At 41.6% G+C, this 27004-nt stretch overlaps 2 protein-coding genes across 5 annotated transcripts in view; one reads left to right on the top strand and one right to left on the bottom strand.

The window, feature by feature from the left end:
- The window catches only part of PIGF (phosphatidylinositol glycan anchor biosynthesis class F), a 29760-nt gene extending 11707 nt beyond the window's left edge, over positions 1-18053 (top strand). The window contains exons 5-7 of one of the 3 annotated variants that reach the window (XR_012622443.1): positions 8064-8197; positions 12965-13041; positions 17468-18053. Coding sequence is in view for 2 of the 3 variants with exons in the window: in XM_074818067.1 (XP_074674168.1) it covers positions 8064-8177 (114 nt within the window). In the remaining variant the exon portion in view is untranslated. Of the gene's footprint in view, positions 1-8063; positions 8198-8859; positions 9394-12964; positions 13042-17467 lie in introns of those variants that run through there. The other 2 variants (XM_074818067.1, XM_074818068.1) reach the window with 2 other exon arrangements.
- On the bottom strand, positions 1639-26652 carry RHOQ (ras homolog family member Q). Of its 2 annotated transcripts, none has more exons than XM_074818069.1 (5): positions 26410-26652; positions 26179-26237; positions 10356-10520; positions 9507-9602; positions 1639-8771 (listed from the first exon to the last, which is right to left on the bottom strand). In XM_074818069.1, the coding sequence occupies exons 1-5, from the start codon at positions 26549-26551 to the stop codon at positions 8616-8618; spliced, it is 618 nt and encodes a 205-aa protein (XP_074674170.1). In that variant the 5' UTR covers positions 26552-26652; the 3' UTR covers positions 1639-8615. The 2 variants fall into 2 exon arrangements, with proteins under 2 accessions (XP_074674170.1, XP_074674171.1); XM_074818070.1 differs by having other exon boundaries at positions 1639-8767.
- Positions 26653-27004: the final 352 nt, after the last annotated feature.

The raw sequence follows: 27004 nt of genomic DNA, 5'->3' as shown, positions 1-27004 counted from the left end.
ATCTTAATGTAGGCTTAAAAGTAATCGGAGCCCAGTCAAAACCAAATTACCACTAAGCATCTGCATGAATAAAGTATTAAGCTGTCGCACTTTTGACATCAGCTCTTTCTTGTATTGGCCTAAAAGCAGAGAGTTTGAGGATTACAATTTTGGATTTGCCCTTCTCAGGTCCAAAAAGGGACTCAGATGGAATAGCTTAGTCTTTGGATTCAAGACCAGCTTTTGAGATAAGAACATCTTTCATTAGTGATTGTTTTCCTTTTCATAATTTACTTTTTGTTGTAAACAATTTTTTTTGTTTTTAAACCTGTAGTGGAAATGGTTCTGCTTTAGAACAGAAAATGTGGTTTAGATCTTATTATATGGGCAAGACTAAAGTGGTATTATCATTTTAGAGAGCAGTCTTAAGGCCTTTAAGCCTGCTTGTTGGAAAAATTGGTTCTGATGTTTGTATCAGTTATGGTTAGCATTTGTGGTGTAACAATGTTATGGAAACACAGCTGCATTTGTACTTTTAGCTTCAGACAATTCATTATTTAAGGAATGTTGTAGACAAGAATTGGATGGGTAAACAGTAGGGAGAAATATCACATGATAGAGCAAGCTAAAGGGTTGCTGGGCTGCCCTTGTGTTCTGTTTGTAACCCTGAAATGTCAGAAGTTGGCAAAAACAGCTGACATTCAGCAGGTGCAGAAATGCACTATGAGTTTGGAATGAAAAATACTATTGCTATTGATTTAGCTCTATTAGAACAATTAATATAACCTAAGGTTCACACAAAAAGTTAAGCACTGTGTCTTGAATTGGTATGTTTTTCCACTTGATCTCAATTTAGCACTTTATCCAATCTAGTGTCTACACTTTAAACTGCAAACAGTTTCAGAGTGTCTACAGTCCACTTTTAAATTGACTGTAGTCCAGTTCAGAGAGTGGACTGGAGAGGACTTCAGAGAAAGCCACTCCTGTGAAGTCAGTTTTGTTCACAGAAGTGGCTTCAAATGAAAATAGCCTGTAGTCACTCACCTGAAGCAAACAAGCAGTTGAAGGAAAGACGAGAGAGAAAGTGAGTACTGAGGATGCTGGAATGCCAGTAGAGTACTGAATAAAGCTGCCTGCACTTTTCTGTAAGGCATCTGTTGTCTGAATTGCCACACCGATACATACGGCAGTTCTTTGTTGCTGCTTTGTGGCCTTAAAAGAAATAGCAACCAAGGGCAACATTAGTTTCATTTTTTGCTAATCTATTTTCCAGTCCTGTCTGTATTAGGACTAGCATCTGTTCCTGCCATCTTAATAGAGGAACTGAAATATTATGATAGTCATCCCTTTACATCATGGTTGAGATATCTTAGTAGAAGCTGAGAAGTTCGTAGTACCATTACCTACATCTTACCTGATCAGAAGATCAGATGTCAATGTCTTGTATATTCTTCACTAGAATTTGTTTTTACTTCAAAGTACTTCAGACTTCTGTGGAGTAAACTGGGTATGAAATTCATCATCAGGAGCTCCAATTCATGTGCTAATAGCTAAAACCAAAATGCTACTTATTCCCGAGTTATTCATAAACCAAAGAAAACATACTGGTTCTTTACGCATACTTCTTGTGACACACAATAAAACAGATAAATACAGATATCTCAGAAAATCTTCACTTTATTTTCCATGTTTTTGTTTGAAAAATATTGCATACAGGGGATATTCAGATTAGTGGGCCTGTCTACATTTAAAAATAGTAATGTAAAATGCATTTTTTAGCACATAACAACTTTTAAGTAAATATTACTTAATAGGAACAGAATATTGTTTTGAAAATAAAATGACATTATTTGAATAATGTTTCAGAATGGAAATTAAAAATATATAAAGCATTTCTGTTAGAAGTATAAAATATACTGCTGACAGTCAGTTGATATCCTGATGATTCATTGTTTTTCATTATTCTGTTGTTGTTCCTAAAGTAACTTTTTAGGATAATTTGGCCATGCCTATTGCCCCTCTGCTAGTTTTCAGAAAATTTTGTAACTATGCAACAGTTGGTCAGGGAGGCCTACTCTATTGTTGCTCTGGGTTATAGGTCTGCAGAATTAAGCCAGTCTCAGACAAAGGTAAAGATAATTGCCTTACAGGAATGCAAGATAATCCCTACAGTAATTACATTTCTGTATTGGGGAAAAAAAAAAAACAAAACAAAAACAAAACAAAAACAAAAACCCAAACAAAAAATCCCACCAAACAAAAAAACCCCACCCAAACTTTTCAAGACTTACTCTGCAAGACATGTTTCAGTTTATTACGAGTGTCAGACTGGTAGAATAATTTTGCCAATGTTTTGAGATTACTATCTAATTCATAAACAATTTTTAAAATAGTTTGCAACACTTAATTATGATCATTTAAATAAGGCTATTCTAGACGATGTTCAGAATGTTTGGAGTTGTACATCGATCTCTAGTTGCCTGTGTCCTCTGTGATGCACAGCAGGTATGTAAGGGTTATGGTTAGGATAGTTCTAGCAAAGAAACAGCAAATAACTTCCTTTGTTACAGTTGCTTAGTTTTTTCAGATTGCCTATTTTGAATTGATGGTGTACTTTTAATAACGACATGTGATTGGGATCCTAGCTTCATGTGTCATCTGAGCAGTGGCACCTTAAAGCACAACATCACTGGAACAGAAGGGGGTCATTTAGGTGTTACTAGACACATTGTGACACATCCTTTCTCTGCTCAGCCTGATGTTAATTTAGTTGCAGAACAAGATGGTATAATTACTTATTGGCATGCTTTTTATGTGGTGGCCCTAGCATTCCAGACACCCCATTCGTCATTGACAGCTGAATTTTGGAAATGTTGATGTTCCTGGGTTTATTGCATGTTTTGATAACAGACTTTAAAAACATGTTCCTGGGTTTACTGTGTGCATGCTCATCCATCCATCTGGGGTTTTTTGTAGCATAATTTTGATCTGTAGTACCTGTTACTAATGATAAAAGTGACTTTGAAACAACATCCTGCCTACTGAGTTTTCCTACCATTAGGTAAAAGTGAAATTTATATATTCCTACTTTATGCTGGGTACTACAAACATAACAGGTAGTGCTGATAGAACTCAAATGAGTTGATTGACTGCCATGTAATCTAGGCCAAGATATTAGCCTAGATACCTCTCAGACATTTGTAACCTGAAAAATAATCTGGACAATCTCAGGTACAGTTCTTGGTGGCTACTCAAGTAAGCTGAAATAGGACTGTAAACTTTCACACTACTTTGTTAACACAGTTCAGAGTTTCCTTCTTGTATTTGCTTTTGTATCTACTACCTACTGTGAAAGTTTTGTTGTAAAAGAAGTTGCTTTATGTGTGTAGAAGGGATAATATGCTGTGTTCAAGTTTTTTTTTTAAACAGAGGTAGAAGCTTGTTCCACTTTAGTGTAGTTATCATTGTTTATTTAATGATATGTTTTCTAAGTGTAAACCTTAATGGTGAGATCAAAGGCAGTTATGCTTACTATAACTTTAGAACACAAATCTACAAAACCAACTTCTAGTTACAAATGCCAGCCTGAAAAAAACCTCACACTTCTCCTCGGCATGTGCTTGTCAACACACACATTCTGTACAATGTGATAAGACACTTTTAGTTAACATGTGCATGCAACCAAAATAGATTAAAGGCATGTACTGAAATTTTTAAGACAGTACAGACTAAACAATCAGGTATTTAAGGCATGTTAGAAACAGGGAGGGAAAGTAATTGTGCTCATTTATTCAGTTTTAAAATGAAACAAATTATTACATAGCTTTCTCAAAAATTATTACATAGCTTTCTAATTGACAGTCAGAAATGGATCTTTTGAAATACTAAGCATACAAAAAAATTGAGTTTAGGAATATGAGAAAAGCACTCATCTAAAGAATGCAACCAGTTTACTAAAAAAACACCAAGTACGTACAGTAGATTGCCCCACTGTATTTGCATGTATGTATTAAAGTTCCAGCAGTCAGCTGCTTACTTTACAGTATCTTTAAAAATTTTATTAGAGTGTTGTTGCTCTGGCCTATAAGAATCTGGCCTTTAGGTCCTTATCAGTGTCTATGTAATTCCCATTGCATGGGATGCAAGTTACAGACTTGTAATAGATGACCAAACTGTCATGCAGTCGGAATTCTGGTTTAGCTACATGCATAGTACAGCAGAGCTAGCTACCTTGCTGGTATCCTGCAACATTCTCTGCTTTCCATGCAATCTGCTGAGCATTCTCACATCAGTTCTAAAGAGCACTGAAGAAACTAGCTAATTTGTGTCCTGAAAAGTTGGCAATTCCTAGTCCTAATTCTTAAAATGAGTTCTAATATATACTAGAAACCTTGCAGTTCTGCAGTGTCTATTTAGCTAGCCTAAAGAAATCTCTGTTAAGTCCTATCACTGCTGCCAGATGAAAAGGCAAAAAGAAAATTTAAACAAATAGCAGAGGTCAGGATTGGTTTGTATTAACCGCTGGGTCATGCTCTGTACCTTAAAACGCAGTTTTTGCACTTGTTAAGCATGTAAGTGGAGATTTGGTTTTGCCAAGCTGCTGTTCAGATTCCTAGTAATCATATACAGGTTGTTAAAGTTGCCCTTTTCTGCATGCATTTAATACGTAAACTGACTCTTCCTGTATTAGACTGTGAGGATGGTAGCTGATTCTTCCCAGCTGCTGGGACAGACAAGGCATTTCATGACACTTCCCAGAAGAATGTTCTGTCCTGTCTCCCACGCTCCCCACGCTCTTCTCTCCAGATCAACCTTCTTCCCCCTCAAAAAAAGCGCAGTTAGGCGATGTTGCCTAACATCTTATTCCCCTGCTGCTGACCCAGCCTAGACATGACATCAGTACTGGGGTAGGGTATGTCAGGTTCTTCACAGCAGAAGGGAGCATAAAGTAGGAGGAACTGAGCTGAATTGTTCTCAGGGGATGAGGGGTGTATTGCAGGTTGCATATGTTAAACAAGTGGAATGGAATCTCTTAGAACAGGCAGACGGATATTAGCTGCTTAGATTTTTATCACTTAGAGGCAGTTCATACCAAGTCAGGGAAGCTAAACCAAGTTTAAGAGATAATATAAAATACAGGGCAAAAGCAGACCAATCAAGCAAGTCAAATTCATTTAAAAAGGTCCAGCAGAAAGTGATTGGGTCTCAGAAAAACAAGGCCAGCAGCTAATGCAAAATAAAGCAATCCACTTTCATAGACGGACAGAAAGCATATGCGAGGGCTCTTATTTTAGTGCAGCTGATGTGCTTAAGAGCCACATCTTAATCTGTCTTTGATAACTTGCTGTTTTAGATATGCCCATGGGTGCATCTGGTTATAGGTAGCCTAAAGGCCAGCAGTCAAGAATAAAAGGTGCAGAACTACTATCATTACCTGTTTGTTAGGCTGGTTTTGCCCTGCCTTGAGGGTTGGAGAAAATAGTGTAAGGACAGCAACGCTCTTAAGTCCAGTCTTTTAACTCCTGTGCTTAGAGAGTTTTCAAAAGGCCAATCAAACTGTCTTCAGAACTACTTCGGGCCATCTGACGAGCATAGTAAGAATGAGTACCTGGCCCAGTACCCTTCTGTTCTGTGCCACTAGAAGGGATGAGGTGGTGTTTTTCTGTCTCATCCATAGACAGTGAGATGGAGTGTTTTATGGTTTCTTCCCTTTGCCCCTATCTTTGCCAGATACCATTGGTGAGGGTTGGATTTCAGAGGTCAGAGAGACTTACGTGTTAAGTGAGACAGCCTGAAACTGCTGTTAAGGTAACACTGATTTTTAAAAAGCAAAGCAAAAATTGCGCGTTTTGGAAATGGAGAGAGGCATAATTAATATTTAGAAGTTACACAACTATTGAAAAACCATGTTCCAAATTGCAGTTCAGTCACTTAAAAAGAAGCTACAAGAATCATCAGAGATCCTTTTAATTGTACCAGCAATTGCCCACTTTACACAAGAAACCAAAAGATACAGGGTCAATGGGTCACTGGGGATACTGACTCTCTAGTTAAGGGAACATAAAAAATGTAGAGTCCAACATCTACCTATACTTCTGGAAAGCAAATAGGCAACTACAGATTCACCTAATGTAGGCAGAATATAATGCAGGATCATTGATCACTCAGTGGTAAAAAGACCACTGAGTTATGAAGCCTCTGTCCGTAGTTTTGTAGAAATTAGAGTGATATTTGACTTCATCAGTGAACAGGAAAGTATGACTCCTCTTCCAACTGAACGTCACTGAGTGAGCAGCTGGGGTTGCAGGGACTTTTCTACCATTTTGTCTTTTAGACACATGTAATGCAAAATGCTAGAAATAACTTAATTACATTTCATTTAAAAGTTGAAAAGATCCACCTGAAGCATAAGTTTAGCCAAGGCCACAAACTTATGTGAGTTTTAAATAAACATAGTATCTTACCATGCCAAAGCATCTCAAGGCTTTTTATAGATCTACAATACCACTGTTAAATGAATGAAAACAAGCAAGTCTTTGGTTTGAGAGGCAACAGCCAAAATACTCAGTAACAAAAACAAGTAGCAGAGACAGAATGTCCAGAAATGGCAGAATGAACTAAGGTCAATAAAGAGTACCTAAGGCACCTTGTTTAGTCATCTTTGCTACACTCCTTAAGACCTCCAAATAATATATAAAACTGCAAATGCTAAGGAATGTGAAGATGAAACAGCTGAGGAGACCATAAAGATGAAACAGAAGAGGACAGAATATGTTACTCTCACTCCTAGTTAAAACTCCTATGGTCAAGTATGTGAATAAATACATTTTTCCAAATAATAATGAAGTAAAGAAAAGAATTTGAGCTAGGAAAATGAATGAAAGGAGGAACCGGTACCATTAAGAGTAAGTTCATTTGATATTCATGAGTTGCAAGTCAAAATGAAGTAGAAAAGAAGGCTGGGTACTGAGATGTAAATATTTTCTTCAATGTCTAGTGCATTTCTCAGTTGCAAGTACTATAGAAGGTGGAAATACCCTCTTAATTTAAAAATTAAAAAAAATAGGAGAGTGCAGTCTGTACTTGCTTCAGGAACATGCACTGTATAGCAGGAAGTGCAAAATTGTCCTTGCAAAAAAAACCATGCAAAGGAGAATTTTTGAAGAGGGATGGGAATTCGGTTTATTCTATAATAAATATTATTAATCACCAACTCAGTTGAGACTTTCATCAAATGCAGTATGTAGTTGACTGGTAATATAAGCTACATCTGAGGACAGACTGGTTAAGTTTTGTTTTGGCCACTCCTCCCTGCAAATCAATACCAATTAAAAAAAAAATACAAGTTGTGTGGGATGAATCCCATTACTTCTTTGCCTCAGTACTAGATGGTTTGTGAAAGGGAGTCAGCTGTATTGAGTCAGTTCCCTGTTCTTATACTAGGAAACAGAGCTTATAATTAAAGCTCTCTTTAACATAACTGGCTTACCACGTTTCATGAACTGGATGCAAGATGTTCAGTCAGTTTCCAAACTTATGTTCCCTCCCTACTGCTAGTCAGAGAGAAATTCATCCCTTTACCTACTTTTCAAGACAAAAAAAGAAAGAAAAACACTCTATCCATCTCAGCCTCTGGCCTTATTTGAGTATTAGTTCATTTATAAACACCTCTAAAATTTTTGGAACACCATGAGAGATTGGAAGGACAAATCTCCAAGAAATCTGTAGGTTTCCAAATGTGTGCAGCAGAACAGGAAGGTCGGCTAGCTGAACACTTTAGGGGATATAGATACTTGTAAGCTTTTTCACATGGTTTTGGGAATATCAAACTAAAGTCTGCAATAGCCAGAAGCCTGGTTACATTTTAATGCATATTAATTAAAAACTGTACAACAGCATTTAGTGTTCATGAAGATGATTGTTACACTTTTGGCATTTTTAGGAAAGCACGTCAAGCTTTAAAGTAGAAGACGACTGTACTGGCTTTCAGTACCTAGATTACACTGAGAATTTGTGCTCACAAAGTACAAAAAACCACAAACGTTTTCCTCATTGTCTGCTTTTACCTTGTGTTCTCCCCTCAGGTATGGCCCATTTCCTGTTCCCTCGGAGCTACCTTTGGCTATATGGCTGGCCTGATTATTGCGCCTCTGTGGATACACTGGAACCGGAAGCAGCTTACGTACAAAAGCAGATAACTGGAGCAATGAGAGACAAGGTATTTCTTTGTGCAGATTCCATACAGACTGTGCAAAAGTTGGGGTTTTTTTTTGAGAGAGAGATGTATAGTCAAAGCAGAAGACTATCCAAATTCATTAGAATATTTCAGGCCAAGCATCTCCACTCAATGAAATCACATAGATGCCACTTGAGCATGGTGCAGTTTTTGCTTCCTCTAGACTATGTAACCCTGAGAGATTGTACCTTCCAGTCTGAATAAAATATTTGTAACAGATGCGGTGGCTTCTTATTACAAGTTCGTTGAGTTTGATTTTATTCTTCTGGATTTCACTGGTTGTAGAAGGCAGAATCATAGTTTTAGCTTTCAAACCTGTAACAAGTTTGCTGTGTACTTAATGCATTGTATTTAAATTCAGTAGAATTTCACAGTAAGCCTGGCCATTGTCAAATGTATCTCACGTGATCAAACAGCAGTTTATGCATCTTGAGCCTATTCTCTTCTTCACTGTGTGTTTCTTTGGAGTTAGAATGGCTATAATAGCTTCATCAAAAACGGTCTTCAGTCCTTTCTGTGTTAAAGCTGAACACTCCACATAGCAGTAGGCTCCTATCTGTCAAGAAAATAAGTTAATTCAATAGCAATACATTTCTGCTGTTCAGTTCTATCTGTGCACTTCTGCTTTTTTTTTTTCCCAATAGCAACACAACAGTGTTTGTCTGGGATCTAGAAAGTTACCTGCATGTGCATCCCCCTGTAGGAGAAAAGAAGATTTGTCTTTCAGCCAAAGATCTGGAACATATTTAAGTTGGTTTGGTATATAAAGAAAGCATATTAAATAAGCTCTTTGGATTGGCAGTGGAGTCCTAAGGTATTTTTGATAATTAAACAGCAAAAAATAATTAGAATTACATGACCAATTCATGTTTCAAAAATAAGACTCTATAAATAAGTGTCCTGGTAAGTATTATCCACACAGTGTGTTAAAATGATAGTATAGCATCCTCAAATAATTTCTTAAAGATGCTTCCAACATTTTGCTTGAGCAGGAGAGGTCCCTTCCAACCTCAACCACTCTGTGATTTTAACTCTCTCTGACTAATGCTTATGTAGTTTTTACAAGTGTCTGCACAAAGTTAGAACTATTACTAACAGAGAAGTGCTATTACACAGGTCTGCTTGTTAGCTGTATTCAACAATTTAAGTAAATATTGTTAACTGGTAACTAGTCATAAGGTTTCATACGTTGACTGGTAAAAGAAATGGACAAAATGGTAAAGGAAGAACAAGTCAATTGGAAGTAGGATTTTTTTGCTTCTTTCGTTTCATTTAGGAGTATCCAGTTTACCTCTTTTGCTAACTTCTGTCCTTGCTCCACAGATATGGGCTTCTCTTTCATATCATTCAGTCTTGCCAGAGTTTTTGGGTCATCACGAAGATCAATCTAGAAAGAAAGATTGCAGTCATGTTGGAATACTTTTTCTAAACAAAGTCAGCAGGCTATACACTATCGTCTTTTTAAAGCAGACATACTTATTTAATGGAGTATTACATGTATAAAAATGGAGTCATGTCATGATTCAGATCATGGACCCTTCCTGATCCAAAAGCCCCAGAAATTTAAACTGTGAACTACTACCTTTAATCCAGAAGGAACAAACGTTTATTCTGTAATTCAGCTCTTCAATTAGATGTGATCATCTCAGAATACCAGAATGTATATCCAGCAGTGGCAGAAAGATTAACCCAAACATAATACCAACATGTGGGTCACTTTGTAATTGGAAGCCCAGTCCACTGCCCACAAGAAGCAAGAGGAAATTGTCTCACTCCTCCCCTTGCTCCTTTGCTTCAGCAAATATTGGATATGACCAATAGTTGTAGACCCAAGTAATCCCAGTAACATGGGTATGAACAGACAATTTTATTCTGTAAGTCCCATGACTTTATAGAAAGTCAAATGGAGAGATGCAGCCAATCTTGCCACCATTTACAATGCATATATTTTAACAAAATGGAGGTAGCTCATTAGCAAACAACATAGATCTAGATTTTTCTGCCACTTGTTAGGGTTGTTCCTCCAAAGTCAGAAGGAGATACTGCTCAGGTCCTGTTGGGCCTGAACTTCCAGCCCAAAGAAAAGGCACCATACAATGATGTGAATTGTTTAAATGAAGTAGAACAGAACCAGATATACCTGTGTTCCTACTAGTAAAAAGGGAACGTTAGGTGCATATTCCTTCAACTCCGGTACCCACTCTTCCTTCACATTTTGAAATGAAGCAGGGTTTACCACTGAGAAGCAGATAAGGAAGACATCGGTCATAGGATAAGATAAAGGTCTCAGACGATCATAGTCTTCCTGAGAAAGAAAAATTCTGTTATCTGCAATATTAAATTATTGCTTGTATTTTGTTAATTTTAACAGTTATATTCAGAAACTGTATTCATATTTCAGGAATTTTGTTGAGGCAAACTTTGTGAATGTTTATAACTATTCCAGGTTAGTCAATGTGGCTGTTAGAGCAAAGTGTGCATATGAGGGTAACTATATATGAATATAAATATTTTGAAAAGTGTGTTAATACAGATACTTACTTCTGTACAAGAATATACAGAAGACTACCCTTTAAAAAGTTTTCACGTAAAGAAAAAAAAAAAGGCTTATGGTTTAAACATACTTGCAGATCAAAGGTTAGCCAAAAATAACAAAATAATAAAAGGTTTGACCAAAAATAAATAAGCAGATGTGACTGCTATAGAACCATACAGGCTATACAAAGCTAGGCTTAGATGAAGGTTATTTAATGTACTTCAGTGTTCTCTTTTGGATCATATGTAGAGGTGATATTTAAGGCCCTCCTTAGAATTTTCTTTCTGCCTCTTGGAAACCTTACTGTCCTGTTGCTAGTGATCAGGGCTGATGAAATAAGGATCAGATAGAGGACCTCTTTCGTCCAGACTGCTTTCTGTAAGCAAGCCCAGCAAAGAGTGGGAAGGAACAGAAATTAAGGACTAAGAACACTATCAGAGGAACATTAATGCCCTTTCTGGGGGGAAGTTAGTGTGAAAAGATTATTATTTTGGTCGTTTAGAGCCACAGCATTTAAAGTCACCAGTCCTACTGCCAGGGAATACAATACTGTGGCAACAGAGGTACCTAGGAGCATTGTCCCTGTTGTAAAACAGAGTTCTCTCTAGTGCCATATTTTTTAGCTAAGAGCGGGAGGGAACATGCCCCAGCTTCTCTCTGCAAGGCTTCCTTTGGTCTATGGCAGTGAACCAACTTTACCATTCCTTACTAATGGCCTTACCATTCCTACCATAGGGTTTTTTTGCCTTTTGTTTTTTTTTAAAACATAGATAACTAAGACTGAGCCCAGGCATTGCAGAGACAGTGATGAATGCTGGTTTTATGCCTTCCCTTCCACAATAAACACCAGTTTATTATGGCTGCCGCAGCAGCCTCTCTCTTCCCCATATAAGCTCCCCATCTTAATTAAATCTCACAAATATTGTTAACGATTTGTTCATTAAATGTAGAAACAGAAAGATAATTCAACTCCATGTTTGAAACAAGCCAGAAAATTAAATTTTTGTTTCCTTGGCAACAGTCACATTACCAGATTATGAACCTATAGTTGCACCCTCAAAAAAGCCCTTCATTGATTAATTATTAAGTTTTAAAGATGGTGTCACTAGAATTTCAGAAAACATGTGACAACTTCCTTAGAACAATTTCTGCTAGACCCATCTTTTCATTTGGAAGTCAACAGCTACGGGAAGAGGGCTGTCACCCTCGTCATAAGATGGAGAAAAGTCAAGCACTGGAGAAGATTCTGCACTAGCAAGGAGGTGACTGTTGGCCAGTACTCTTCAGTGTCTATTTACACAATATTCTTACTTGTAATCAGCGTTCTTGTGTGCCATTTTGATTATGCAGTCTACTGCCAGTCTTGTATACTCTACAGTTTTGTCAATAAGCTAGAGCATGCTTGGCTGTAAACATGGGCTCCCAATTTCACATCCACAGTAACTGACACTACTGTGAAACTACAACATTTGACAGGCCTTTTTGAAGATCAGTTGTTTACCTGCTAGTGTCAGGCTCCTATCCTGACTCAGAAAACAGTAACTGTGTCTTTTCCACATCTGTGGACATCCGTCATAGAAAGCAGAAATAACTTTAAGAACATCACAATAGCAACTTGAAACTCTTCAACATTCAATTCTTTTTTAAAGCATGTATTTTACATTTCACTTCTACTACTGAACACAGTTAGATCCTGCTTCAGGGTTGCCACTCTGTTTTCTGGGGTGGAGATCAAAATCCTAAAAGAAGCTTCCCAGCTGCAAATTACACTGGTCCCTGGAGTATAAAATCTGCATGAAAGAACATGCAGGCAGATCCGTTAGTTGCTCTGAAATTCAGCTCCACAATCATATGTGGGGTGTTACTGAATAGAGTTTTTCTTAAAAAAAAAAAATCTAGTTTAAAGTCATAATTTGTTCCTACCACCAAAGAGCTGCCTTCACTACACTCAACATTGTCTAAAAATCTCGCATCTGGGTTACAATAACTAGAATACTGTCTGCATTAAATGCTGGAATGGAGAAGACCTTTCACTGTCACCAGAAATTACTGCTAGTCCATTGACCTTAAAATATCTCTTTAGTTAATCCATTTCAAATTACAGATGGACCATTTGTTCATAGCAAATACTAATAATTTTCTGCTCTCAAAGCTGAGTTACAGTTGCATGGCTTACTTCAAAAATTTGCTATTATCTTTTTAAATCCCATTAGATACAAATCCACGTGCATTTAGCCACATCTTGGTACTGCACCTTACTTCCCACGGATTCATCAGCAGTCATCTGGGAGTGAGCAATGTTACTGCTTTTAAGGCGTGTGCGTTGCTGAACTCCTTTCCTGCCCCTGCATCTATTTATATGCCTTTTGATTTATACCCTGTCCCATCTGCACTGGGCAAGCTGTGGGGCCATTCTGTGTAATTAAGAAGTTAAACTGAAGGCAAGTACAGTGTGATTGGATACATCATGTACCATGGCCAAAGATGTATGTGATATTCACTACAGTGACTTCACTGCATTTACACTTACTTAAACAGAGAAGGCTATACTCACCAATCCTGCTGCTTGAAACGAGTCAGTGCTTTCAGGCTCTCCTTTAAACCTTGTCTGTGCTATGAAAATTAGGTTCGTATTGATACTAATAATGGCAGGTAATTCTAATAAAGCCTCCCACCACATGATTACGCTGGTCCTGGGTCCTCGTAAGAGAGACCCTGGCTTAAATGTTACTAGCATCTAGTAGGCCATCTGTGTTTAAAGACTCCTTCCACTCCCCAACAGCCCCTCAGAAATAGCAATCAAACCTGAAAACTTTCTCTGATGTATTGGGCCTAAATAACCGCTGCACTTGGTAGAAGAATCTGAAATACCAAATTAATTTAGCCTGAATATTAGAGAAGCCTGGAAAAATCTGACTGCTTCAACTATAATTTATTTCCTGAATCTAGTGTAAGGGAAATAAATGTGGTTTATTCTAAAATTAAATGCAATGACAAAATCTAATTATACTAGCCAGTCAACATAAATTCCAATTTGAGTGCATGTATACCACATTGTACAGCAATTATTAGACTTCCAATCTAAGTGGGGGAGGCACTGCATGTATATTTAGGCATTAAAAATATTTAAAGACTTTAAATGGACTATTTTAAGAATGTGAATAATATGGGCAAGAAAGCCACTAAGGATCGAAATATGCAGTACGAGTCTCAAAAACTCCAGGCTGTGACAGTGAAATGGTTCATCCTCCAACACACTCTGGACTTTTAAACAAAATTCTTCACTGTTTGCTGAAGCAGATGAATATAGATAGAAAAACATGTTGAAAGTATGAGACTTGTAATAACTTTAAACAAATTGGATGCAAGTATGTTGGCTTAATTAATGTTATATGGAGCTATGATCCCTATAAAAGATACAACATTGCAGCAGCACCGTCCATCAATTACCTAGTATCTCTGGTAACCCAGGACAGCTGCCAGTACAGAACAAATGTGGGAAAGGAGTTGAGATGGAGGAACTAATTACTTGACTTGGCTTATCAACTACAAACTGGGAAGGACTGTTTGGGTTTGTTTGGTTTGAAAATGGGAGAATGGAAAATTCTTTTAAATTTTCATTTCTCCCTAGTTTTGATTCTCTGCAGGTAAGTCTAGCATTGCCTTTATCTTAACTCCTTAAAATCTCTCCTTTATGTCTCTTTTTCCATGTTACAGTACCTAATAATATGCCTCTCTGAGATCTTCTGCTGCCTTGTACTTGAATACTGAATCACTGATTTTCACTGTATTTTTGGATGTTCAGGTGGATTTGTTTTAACGTGTCCAGAATTTGGCTATTTCTCTTCCTGACATTTACCTGCTCAGAAACAAAGGTCTTGAAGAACTTTCTGTATGCAGACCGAAGAATGATATTGCAGTTCTGCAGCATTATGTTCTTCTTGATTTCAAGGGTTCGGTCAGACTAAAAGCAGAATGCAGTGCCATATTTCAAGTTGTACAATTGATTTTGAAGTAATACTTTTGCCCAATTCCACAGATATCAGCTGAGAGGCAGTTAAAAACACACAAACTGTATTCCTAACTCTGCCACTAGCACAATATGTAGCCCTGAGCAAATTATTATCCTCTTTCTACTTGCATCTTCCCATCCGTAGGGGTTTGCTATCTTAATAATGCATTAGTCTTTGCAAAGCACTCCAAAAGCCTTTGATGTACATAGCTTATGTGCAGTGGGATATTTTTTTAAAAATAAACTAAGCCAAAGTGAAGTCTAGTAATTTCTGGACAACCTTTCTGACCCACAAAAAGCATTATTTCCTTGTATGTATTAGAAAACTGAAGTTAAGAGGTGCAGGCATACTGAGATCTCCTAGTACTGGAGCCCTGTAGCTCCCCTCTTATGGTATCACACTCTTCCCTGCCCAAGTTAAAGTGATGGGGACAGAAGACCTTACCCCTCTCTCAGTAATGTGAGACCACAGGCCTCTTTCTCTGCTGGAATGGTATTAGGGTCTCTCTATTCAATCTGGGGAGATGAAAGGCAAGTAGAGGAGTCGCCTTTGCAGTCAATACCTTCCCATGCCTTGACCAAGACCTTTGGGGAAATTCACACCTCTCAGATCTGCTGTTGCAGGTAGCGAAGAAGATGCTAACCTAGATCTGTTTGTTTGATTTTTGCTCCTTGCAAATATGAGGGCTAGTGTCTTTAAGCAAGTAGGAGAAACCAAATTCTGCTATGTCATTAACATTGTGGCAGGAGCCCAGAGCAAGGTGTGTCATGCTCATGTTTGAATCCAGGCCCAGTGTTTTGTACTCTGAAGGAACCAAAGTAGTTTTATGTGTTTTGCAGCTTAGGAATGGAATTTTAACAATACATCTCCAGTTATACTGACATACTCTCATAAACAAAAGGATAAGCCTGTTTCTTTTCTATGCTGAGAAGGTATAAAGTGGATGGGAGGGAACAAAATAAAGCTTGCACCACTGGAAGAGAAACTGGAGCTCAACAACTCTAGGTTTGTGATCTCTGTGTTAGCAACCATCTGTTGCTTTCACAGCTTACAACAGCAATCGTAAGAGGAGGTTCTCACTCCTAACCATCTGTTTTTAGAGGGGAAGCTAAAAATAGACATCGGTCAGAGCTGCTAGAGGAATCCAACCTTCATGCAGTGAAGGGTAATCACTGCTACTGCTCAGAGGGTCTCAGTGAGGCACACATATGTAACTAGCTGGTTTCTGCAGAGCAAAATCCCAGCTAAAAGTCCAAGTTTTAACCCATTTCATAGTAGGCCCTGGTAACAACTGTTGAAAGTCCTCTCAATATGAATTGCCATGCTTTTAATTTTTGAAGTGCATTTCAAAGCTATCCTTCAAGACAGCATTCTTCATAGTTTTCCTCCCTGAAAATAAATTTCCGTTTCAGAAGGCCCCCTGTAGTATTTCGGAAAACATAACAAGTGAACCATAAAGACTGTAGTATCTAACATGTGCCGCAGGGACTTAGTAACAGCTCATAGTTACCCCAGTGGACACATCCTGCCATCTTCCCCAGGTTATCTCAAATTAAAGGCTGATCTGCAGCTTTGCCATAAGCACCAGGCTGAGCCTCGGAGAACAACTGTCTGCTCCAGAAGCGCACCAGGAAACAAGACTTCACCCCGCTGAATCACCCTGTGGTTTCTGATTCTACGAGATGCCTGGGTGGGGGAGGAGAGAGAGGGAAGTGGTCTGTACTGCCCCATGCCATGCACAAATTGCTTCCCTGGCTACAAAAACTCTGAATTTTTTCAGTCCGGGCTGTATAACGCTGTAACCCTTTGCAAGGAAGGAGGGTGGAGTGACGCCAGGACGCTGGGGCTTCCTGGCACCACCACTCACAAAGCACCACTAATGCCGGACCATTTGGCAAGCTGCAATTTGGACTAACAACGTTGCCATGAAACGGCTGCTCGTCCAATTCTGCAACCCAGGCCCTGTTATGCTGATTGCCAAGTTTGATTTTTCAGATGTCTACATCTGTAGCCACTAGCTTCTGAACACAGAAAACAAGATGTGGTGATTATTCCCTGGCTGCCAGGGAGAAGTGCACTACAGACCCTCTTGTCTCTTCACAGGCTTCTGGGGATATAGCTTGCATTGCTAAAGAAAGCAGAATTGTCCTGTTGTGGCTTGTTCACACAGGTTTCTCAGGGAGTGCAAAAAGCTGCTGATTTGGGCCCAGCATCTATTTTTAATTTATAGAAAAGGCTGCAAGAATGCAGGCTAAGTGCTCTTCCATTGTATTCTAAAAATGAAGTAAGCTGATCTAAATCCATCTCTAAATTCCTGTGAGGAGGACTGTTCATAGGAGGTATGAATTATACATTGAAAAAGCCCAGGGTTTGTGAATTACGATTTTTTTGACAAAACTTTCCTTCTGGCATATTTGAAGACTGTGTGGCTGCTTACATGTCTGAATAAGCTTTTCTGTATAGAGAGAAATAACTAGCTGGAAGATGGAGCCTAGTAAGATGGATTTTAGAGCATTAGAGACAAAAAAGACAGAATATTCCTTTAATTATACACAAAATTGCCTTTAAGTGATCAGAATTGATCCCAGTCTTAATGTGGGATTAACTACTGTCCAAATCCTACATCTTGCCATGTGGTGATGCTAAACTATTTTCCTACACAGTCTCAACAGAACATTCCCTCTCTTCTCTCCATCACTACAGGAACTTCAACTTGCTGGCTTCTTCATGGTTTTCTGTGGAAGTCCCTGAATTTTCTCTATAAGACTATTTTAGCGTCTGTAACAACAGAACATGGATTCAACTGTCTGCAAACAGTATCGGCAAGCACAGTTTCACTTAAACACCTTACACCAGATGCTTATCCACTATGGAGCTCCCGAGAAGTGGCAGACTAACTGCCATGGACAAGCCCTTTCACTCCTTACCCGTGAGAAACTACAAGGCTGCGGTGCATTCCTGTGCCGCTTGCTTTCTCACTGTCAGTGACCTTATGAACAGCACTCTTCCCACACAGGATTTCTACTTTCTCCAAGAAAGGAATTCACCCCAGTTTGGTGTCTGCAGCCATGAACAATCAGGATTTTCCATTCTTTCAGATATGGGCAATCAAAGGAAAAAATATAAAATTCTCCCTGGCACAGGGAAACTGGTCAGATCCTCTACAGAACCTGCTCTTTTGAAAGATGAGTTCTTTATCTTTACAAGAGAATATGACCATCAGTGAATATGTTCTCACAGCAAAAACAGACTATGGAATAGAGATGGTTTAATATAGTTATCCGTATCATATCAGACATGTCTTTTCATTTACTAACTATATAAATCCTGCCCAGGCAAGAAAGACTGATCAGTTAGGTGCCCCATTCCCTTTCACTTTTTACAAATAAACCCCAAAAGCACATTCTTCAGTCCAGTGTTGAGCAACAGCTGTAAGATAGAAGGCTAAGCCTTCACACTGACTCAAGATTAATTCCCATCACACAACTCCTCAGAAGACGAAGTGCCATCATGTGCACACTGAGTAACACATCACAGTGAAAGAGCTTCTGGAATTAAAGGAGTTCCTAAGAGTCTTCTGCACCTCATTTTATGTCAGGTCCCAATTTGTCAGAGCTAACAGCTTCCATTGAAGAACGTGGTAAAACAAGTCAACAATTTCACTGCAGCAGATGTTAAGGCAGTTGAAAAACTGCCTGTGGTTTTCCTTAAGTGAGGAATATGTAAGCCATCTCACTGCCCGTGGCTGGGCTATCTGTTGGTCGTAACTAAAGATGCAGCCCAGGTCACACCTGACATCCATCCTTACTGACTCCACCACTGCATCCCAACTGGAAATCAGACCAACAAGGAACAAGCATTCAGTCCTACTGACCTGTCAGCATTCATGGCTACATCTAATTTAGTGCGCAAGCTGCATGAAGAACTTTCAGTCTGTGTTTTATTCATCTGAAGCACTAAGTTCACCTAGGATGCTGGTAGATGTTCCTTTGCTCTGGAGAATAATGCTGCCACCTCCATTTTTATACACACACCAGTGAGTGCCAGCCACCGCAAAGAATTATTGCACACATGCCACATGGATGCAGCACAGAGCAGGATTAAAAGAAACTGAAGACAGTAGCCGCTAACGTGTCAAAATGACACAACATCTTCGGAACTGCTGAAATTGTCCTGTAGCGTTCAGACACATTTTTCTTGACACAAATCATCCAGTCACCAATCCAAACCAACAGACTGCTTATAAAACCACAGAACAGAGCAGTAAAAAGATACAGTTTGCCTCCTCTCTGCCCTCATTTTGCATTTTTTCTAATTAGAGAAGAGGCAGTTTTGTTAGAAATGTAAGTGCTAATTTGGAGGTTTAAAAAAAGTCCTGAAGCTCTGTCCCAAAGCATCCCTTTTAGTAATGTTGATTTTTATAATTCACAATAAAACTGCAGGATTTGGAATCAGTGTGCTTTATATTGTTTCTTAAAGCCCAGGTTCCTGGAGTCTCATGATAATATAAAGAAAAATCACATCCTTTTCCCCTTTAAATGAAAGGTAAATTTCTAGTACCCCACAGATACAGAGAAAACTTGAATATATGAAGCCCAGAGGCTTAAAGAAAACCCACATCCAGCAAAGGACAAAAGAAAAAGTCTCAAACCATTTTGATTTTCTAGGTTTTTTAGGTAGTAGTGTCTGCGGATAGGAATAGCTGACTCATCATTTTGAATGCCTGGGACTGACAAAACCTCAGTATTGCTGAAGTAAGTTTTACATCCACTTTGTCCATGTGTTCTCAATAAAGGAACTGGAACAAAGCTTACTGAAATCAGCAATAGGGTGCCTGCTAACACAGGGCTCTGGATCAGACTTTAACACACACTGGAAGTCCTTTTGCATTGCAGGTCTGCGCCACGGAGGCAGTACTCTAGTCTAAATTATATTTAGTTTGTTTTAAGATACAGTTTGGAGGCTGAATCAGGAGTTAGGTTATAGATGAAAAATGTGCATTTTTTTATACTTTTTCTATTTACCAAAATACAAAGAGCTCTTTGCAAAGGAAACGGATTTGTCAAGAAGTCTGACCTGCCGAAAATGCCCAGGGTCTCGTATGTCCTCTATTAGAAAAACTGCCAGCTCATGCCACCTTACCCAGTTGTCCCATTCCATCACTCTTGCCTCATGCAGTACAGCTGTAGATTATATGATACTCAAATCACTGCAGGTGCACACACCATCTTAAAATGAAGTCAGGAAGAGGATATGCAGTAACATTGTGCTGGAAGAGCAATAATTATTGCTTGTATTCAGTGTTGCCTTTTTAGCTGGTGATGTCTGGATAGCATTGAAAGATGCCACTGTACCTCGAAGAAATTATAAATTAGTAAAATTCAAAGAGAACTCTGTCACAAACTAAAGGATATCTACTAACTATTAATCCAGGAAGAAGAGATTTTTACTTGAACACATAATCAATGTTTGGCAAGAGTCTCTCCAGGTTAGTAGTCTTCATAAAAACGTGCTTTTAATGTATCAAAAATTGAAGTTTCTGAGAACCTCTCAAACTTGGTTGGCTTTGGGTTCTTTACTTTGGCCTGGCATTAACTTACTGTTAATTTGGTAAAGACATTCTGGATCTACATTTTCAAACACATCCCTTAGATTTTATTTTAATATAACGCAGTGCCGCTATTCAGAAGTGCTGTGGGCCTTTTGACACTCTGAAAATGAAACATAACAGTCTTGAGTTTTCAACACATATTTTAGTGGATGCTTTTGGGAAGTCAGAGCAGCATCTCCCATCCTGAGACTCCCCATCTGGAAATAACTATACTTACCTATCTTTCTAGGAAGCCTATGACGCTTTCAAAGTGTGAGTCACAGCTCACAACGAGGCATTTGAATGTAAGCTTTGCACTGGGATTATTACTGTTGGAAGGCCATTTTTAAAAGCAAATCTGAAGGTGTGAGTCCCCTTCCTTTTAAAGGGAAAGCCTGTCTTTGCTTAAACACTTGTCTAGAGAACTGTCGACACACAGATTGTAAGCTCAGGCACTTCACCTCCTTCTTTTGCATTGAAAAAAATCATATTTCAAAGGGAGAATCTAGGCACATTTTTCTCTGCATACATCCAGTTGTTGCTGCAGAGCCGTTAAATCTACGTGGCTGGCAACATCCTGAAGCAGAGCAGCTTCAGCAGAGGCTGAGCTATTCATAGGCCAGCACGAAGGGCCTGGAGTGAGCTCAGGAGCTCACAGCTTCCCAGCAGCTGCCAGCTCGGCTGGGACATCATAAAGGGAGCAAGGGAAAATGCATGTGGGAGGAGGCAGGCGCAGGGGGGGACAGAAAGGGGACAGGATGTTAATTGCTAACATTTCATTTTTAGATCTGCCAAAATCAGGTTACAGGTTTTGCTGTTTACAACTGTACAGTAAAGGGTGGCAGGCTTTGCGTTGTGCGAGACCGTGCTTGCATGTTCCAGGCTTGCAGTTGGTACTACAGCTGTGTGGTAGGTCAAACTAGGAAGAAGTAATGTGGTCTGAGGAGGGACATTTCTATTTTACAACAGACCAGCCAAAATGATCAGCAGCTGCCTCTCCTTTCAGTAGGATACTGAAGTGGTACCTGCTAGACCAGGGCTACCTACCAAAGCCGAGACAAACAGCCAGCAAGGAGTACAAAGATTACTGCTATTTCTTGTTTTATTTATAGCAACCACAAGTTTGGTGACCACCCATTTTAATAACTACACCTCCACCCCCCTCTTTCTCACAGGCACATTCACAGTTAAAACCATTTGTTTTTACACCTGGCCTTAACACAGGCACTGATCTTGCTAATGTTTGAGTTAGCTTTACACACTTCAGCAGCCTGACCAACTTTAATATAAAATTGCTTTTAACACCAGGACCTCCTTTACAACCAAAAAATGAGTATCTACCTGAATTAAGATGGCTGCGGCTGCATCCAGAGTAGCCATTGGTATCTGAGCTGAGAGGAACCGAGAAGTGGCTTGTTCTGCTCTTGTGCTTAGCATATTTTGTGGCTATTGTTTTGGTGACAGTTGGGAAGGCACCCAGAGCTTTATTGTATCAGACCTACATCTTGTCCTACACATATTAGAGCCTTTAAGGGAGATAAATAGAAATGGAAAGCCAAGGAATACAGTTTACCTCAGCTCTGTCCAACCAGTCCACACTGTATCATATCAGTAAGTGATGCTGAGCAATACAGATGTTATTATTAGGCACTGCACCATAGTAAGATTCACTCTGCTCTTTCTGTACCCAGATCTGCACTGCCCAGATGCTGGCTTGGTGCCAAACCTGCACCAGCCAGCCACACTATGCCTCAGCATCTCTCTTCCCAGGGCAGCAGGAGCAGCACAGGCTCCGCTCCTGCATCCCCCCCATCCCCCCTCCAGGTTCTGACAGTCCTTCAGAGCAAAGACACAGGAGCATAGCAAAGCTTCCACCTGTATGTGGTCAGCACATACTGGAGAAAAGGGACACGATGGATGGAAAACCCCATAGCAAAAGGGACTGAGAGGAGGATGGACCCCAAATGCCATTTTAAGCAGCAGCCTTCAATATGGAGCAAAATCCCCAAGAGGTAGCTCCTGTGTGTCCTCACACTTAGCCTGATCTGGCAAAGGGACATACTGCACACCTCTTTGTTAGTGCTTACAGACATTTCTCCAAAAGTTTTATTATCATCAGAGTTGACAGTATTATTTTTGGTATTATGGAAGCGCAAAATTATCATCACTTGTCACTAGTTCAAAAGCACTCCAATACAGTGAAGATAACAGACCCCTGATGAAACCACGGTTCTCTTCCCAGGGTGATTTTGCCACGTTCCCCTGCTCAAAGAAGAGCAGTACTGACACACAGTTAGTCTCGCAGAGCAGGAGAGACTACTGCAAAGCCAAAGGCATCCAAGCATCAGTAGCACAAGCACCTCACATTTAAACTTCAGTGCACTGATGCTCCCCAGCTCCAGACAATGTAGGTAGGTTCCACAGCTCTCATCTTCCTGGGGAAACCAGGACCCACTCCAAGCCCACCCCCTCTCAGTGCATGGCTCTGTGCAGCAGCAAGGCTAAAAGGAGCTGCTGGCTCCACCTCTGGGAGGAATTGCTGGAGGAATGTCCTCTCAGACACCACCGGCACCAAATTCCCACCCACTTCCCTGGCATGGGAGACTGCCTCCACAGCTGCAAACCCAAACAGGCTCCCAGAGCCTCCACTGCCCAGCAGCTGTACTGGCTATTTTCTGCAGAACCAGGGCCTCAGTATTTTGAGCCAGAGAAAAGCCTGCCTGAACTCACACACACCCAAAGGGCGGAAGGTCTGTCCGCGTATAAACTGAAGTTTGTGAACCGCTAGTGGCATTTTTCCCTGCTATATATAACCTGGGGAAAAAAAAAAAAAAAAAACAACGGTATTTTAATAGATTTGTTCTCAACCTACTTTAAACTTGCAAAGATAAGAGGCTTTATGTCATTGGTATAGTTACTACATGTGACCCTGTGTGTGTTGTGAGGAAACGAGCTAGAAATGAGTACTGGATGCCATGAACTCAAAAACTTGCAACTCCTTTGCCAAAGAGAAGTCTGTCACAAGTTGCTATACATAACCATGCAAGTTAAAGAGAGCCACAGGTTGATAAGTTAGTATTCCAGGGTGACGAGCCTGCTGTGCACCAGCTAGAAATCAAAAGGTCTTTGTCTTTAATCCTTGCTCTGCTATGGGCTTCCTGCATGGAATTGGAGTAGGTCACTGCCTGAACCTCCATTTACCCCCTCCTCTTCCCCTCAAAATGAGATCAGTATATTGTATCTATGTACTCTGTCCAGAGCTGGGAGTATAAACACACTGAAGACTGTGAACTGCTTAGCTACCACAGTGATCATGTACTGTAAAGTTTTGACAAAATTATACTATCAGACCAGTATTTTGCAGTGAAACTATCTGGGGGTGACAGAATTGGAAATAAAAGCACTGATGTATGCTGGCACAGAAACCCTGACTTTGAGAAGCAAAGAATCCGAGCCGTACAGAAGTCTGTGCAAGCAGCAGGCATGTACCAGATGCAGCACGCTGTTTCCTCAACACAGGGAAGGCACCCTCAACTCACGTCTTTTCTGCTCTTTACGATATACATTTAAGCTTTAACGTAAGCTTGCTGTTATTGCATAGCTGTGGGACGACAGGCTTGTCAGCATGCTCTCTGACAAAGCAGCTAAAAGAATGAAATTGCTGGACTGGCACCATCACACAGACTCCCCTCCTTAGTTGTGCTGGATGTTGGGATGGGGCTCCCGTGGGCAGCCTCAGATGCCCACCAGTTCCCCAAATGCACCGAAGTGGGATGGGAATAATGGTAAAGATTTTATCAGCAGGTCTGACTAAAAGGGGGATTTTGCCAAGACCAGATAAATTTGTAAAGATAGCCTCATTAAAACACCCTATGTGAGCTGAGGCTCCTCTGAATTAGGCCAGCAAGATCTGGTCCTGGGTACAGCAGAAACTGCTCTGTAATTCAAATTTAAGATTTCAGCTTCTCAGAATTTGGAACAAAAAAAAAAAAAAAAGCTTACCTCAATTTTTTACAGGTCTGGATATAAAATCTCACACTGAAAAGTTTTTCTTAGTCTAACAGGAATACCTTCACTTGCTGTTTGCTGCAACCCGGCCAGTTTATCCTACTAGTTTTTGAGGAGGCCAAAGGTCATTCGGTTTTGTACTCAGCACGTTCAGGCAGAGGGGGGATACCACAAAACCACACAGTGCTAACAACACACGTTCCCATTAATAGCAACAAGCCAGCACAAGCAGTTTGAGATGGCATCCACAAATAAGCTATGCGTATGTACAGTAGCGCTAGGGTCACTTTCACAGTTTCCAGTGCTCATTATAAAAAAAGAGAAAAATAGGTGCATATTAACCAAATGCTTTATTTGCCTGAGCACTAGATCCTCATTTTGTAACCTACTTAAGCAATATTTTACCAGCTGTGTTTTGAACCAATTACTACTGAAAAACAGGACTATGACAGCAATAAGAAATGCACTTAGTTGGCATAAATTTGACTAGTTTGTGTCTACGTCAGTGCGATGGCAATCATGAAGTCAGTCTTTTTGGGAAGAGTCTCACCCTTCATGTATCGGCTTTCTGGAAATGGGGCTGTTTCCTACAATTCTCATGGAATTAATTTTATTACTGATTTCAGGCCTAACAAAGGTACAGAAGACTGGTCAAATGCTGCTTCCCTTACTTAAGGCTGTATGCGGATCTAAAAAGGTACACTAATCTAGGCAGCAGTTGTTCAATTAAACATAGGAATAACGTGGTTAAAAAATATGGCTTCAGCCTACGCAAGTCCAGCGAGATTATCTTACTAGTTGCTCTTTACAACAAGGAAGCATGTCGGAGGTCATGTGAGACCAAAACACATGCTTACACTGCAAGAAGAAGTTTTAATATAAGGAATACACAACTTTATTAAAACCCATGCAGCGTTTCCGCATATGCTCCACACCTCCTTGGGAGACGCCTGCACCTCCCCAGGGGTCAGGCACTTCACAAACTATTCTGTTTCCGATCAGGCATCTCCAGAGAGCTGGGGTACTTTAACCCAGGAGACCGCGCTCGGCCCGCAGCTGGTGCTGTGCAAGTTAAGCTGACCGAGAAGTGACTTGAATAACGGAGCCCTTTAGTTGCTGCTACACCAGTGACCCGCCGAACATCAAGCATTTTATCCATCATGAAAGTTACTTAAGATACATGCTGACAGAGCATCTTTCACAACAGGCTGTAGTAATCTTAACCAAATCAATCACTTGAATTGTCTGAGGTAGCAGAAGAAACCCAGGTTATCTGAAAGGCAGTAACTGAGAGTTAAATTTTATTATTTACCGCCCTGAAGTTGAACAACTCTTTTCAGCTACCGAAGAGCTGTAACGTGTAAACATGGCAAGCTGCGGCACCGCCTGGGTCTCTCCCCGACCTGACGCGTCGGAGGCAGCAAGTTCCCTCCCCGCGGAGGGAGGCACATTCCCCACCCGGAGGCCGGCGGGAGGGTCACCGCTCCCGCTCCGGGGGGGCTGACGGGGGGCGATGCCCGGCCCGGGCGATGCCCCGGCCGCAGCTCCCCCGCAGCCGGCCACCCACCGCTAGAAATAAAGCCCGTCTCCGCCCGCCCGCCCGCGGGAATAACGGTTGGATCGATGGTTTTCTTTTAAAGCCTGTTTTTATCAAACACGCACACCCCCCCTCCACCCGCCAACCCGCTTCTGAATCGCCCGGCCCGGCCCGCAGCCCTGCGAATAACTTCAGCGCCGGGAATGCGGCGGGGCCGGGGGGGGGGGGGGGCGGGGGGCGGGGGGCGTCGGGTCGCGGGGGACAGCGCTCGGCACTCACCTGGCCGGCGGTGTCGTACAGCCCCAGCAGGTACTGCTTGCCCCCGACGGTAACGCTGACTGCGAAGGGGGAGAAACACAGCGGGTGAAGGGGGAGAAACCCCGCGCGTGAAGAAGGGGGGCAAACCCCGGCCGACACCCCCCCCCCGCCCCGGCAGGGTAAGGCCGGAGGATGGAGGGATGGAGGGGTGAAGGGTGCAGGGCGGTGGGTGCCGGCCCCCCGCCCGCTCACCTGCGTAGTGGTCGAAGACGGTGGGCACGTACTCCTCGGGGAAGGCGTCGTTGGCGTAGCTCATCAGCAGGCACGTCTTGCCCACGGCGCCGTCCCCCACCACCACGCACTTCAGCATGACGGCCGCGCTGCCATGGGCCATGGCCGGAGCCCGCCCTCATGGCCCCGCGGGCGCGCCCCGCCGCGCCGGGCCCCCCGCCGCCGCCACCGCCATCGCCGCCGCCGCCGCCGCTCAGCGGGCGCCCCCGCCGGCCCCCGCCGGGCGCGGCCCCCCCGCCATCCGCCGCCGCGCTGGGCCCGGCGGGAGCCGCCTTCCCCCGGCCGCGGCCGCGCCGCGCCGCGCAGGGGAAGCGCCGGCCCGGGCGCGGGGCGGGGAGCGGCCCCCCGCGGGGCGGGGAGGGGCGCCCCACGCGTGGGCTGCCGGCGGGGCGGCCGCGCTGGGGCCCGCCGGCGCCTGCTCAGCGGCTGCCGGCTCCTCTCCGGGAGCGGGCGGCCCCACAGCCGCGGGGCGCTGCGGGCGGCGGCGATCGTTAACGCCGTGCTGACCCCCCCGGGTCGTGTCCGCGTGTGTCCGTGTCCGTGTGTCTGTCTGTCC

The sequence above is a fragment of the Strix aluco genome, chromosome 3 (genome assembly GCF_031877795.1).
Source record: "Strix aluco isolate bStrAlu1 chromosome 3, bStrAlu1.hap1, whole genome shotgun sequence".
In the NCBI taxonomy this organism is placed as follows: Eukaryota; Metazoa; Chordata; class Aves; order Strigiformes; family Strigidae; genus Strix; species Strix aluco.
This window is presented reverse-complemented; position numbering and strand designations above follow the sequence as displayed.

Coding starts and splice junctions, on each gene's coding strand:
- RHOQ (XM_074818069.1), bottom strand. CDS start 26,551: ATGGCCCATGGCAGCGCGGCCGTCATGCTGAAGTGCGTGGTGGTGGGG. Junction 9,603..10,355: donor TTTTACTAGTAGGAACACAG/GTATATCTGGTT, acceptor CTTTCTTTCTAG/ATTGATCTTCGTGATGACCC. Junction 8,772..9,506: donor GACAGAAGTTAGCAAAAGAG/GTAAACTGGATA, acceptor TTTTCTTGACAG/ATAGGAGCCTACTGCTATGT.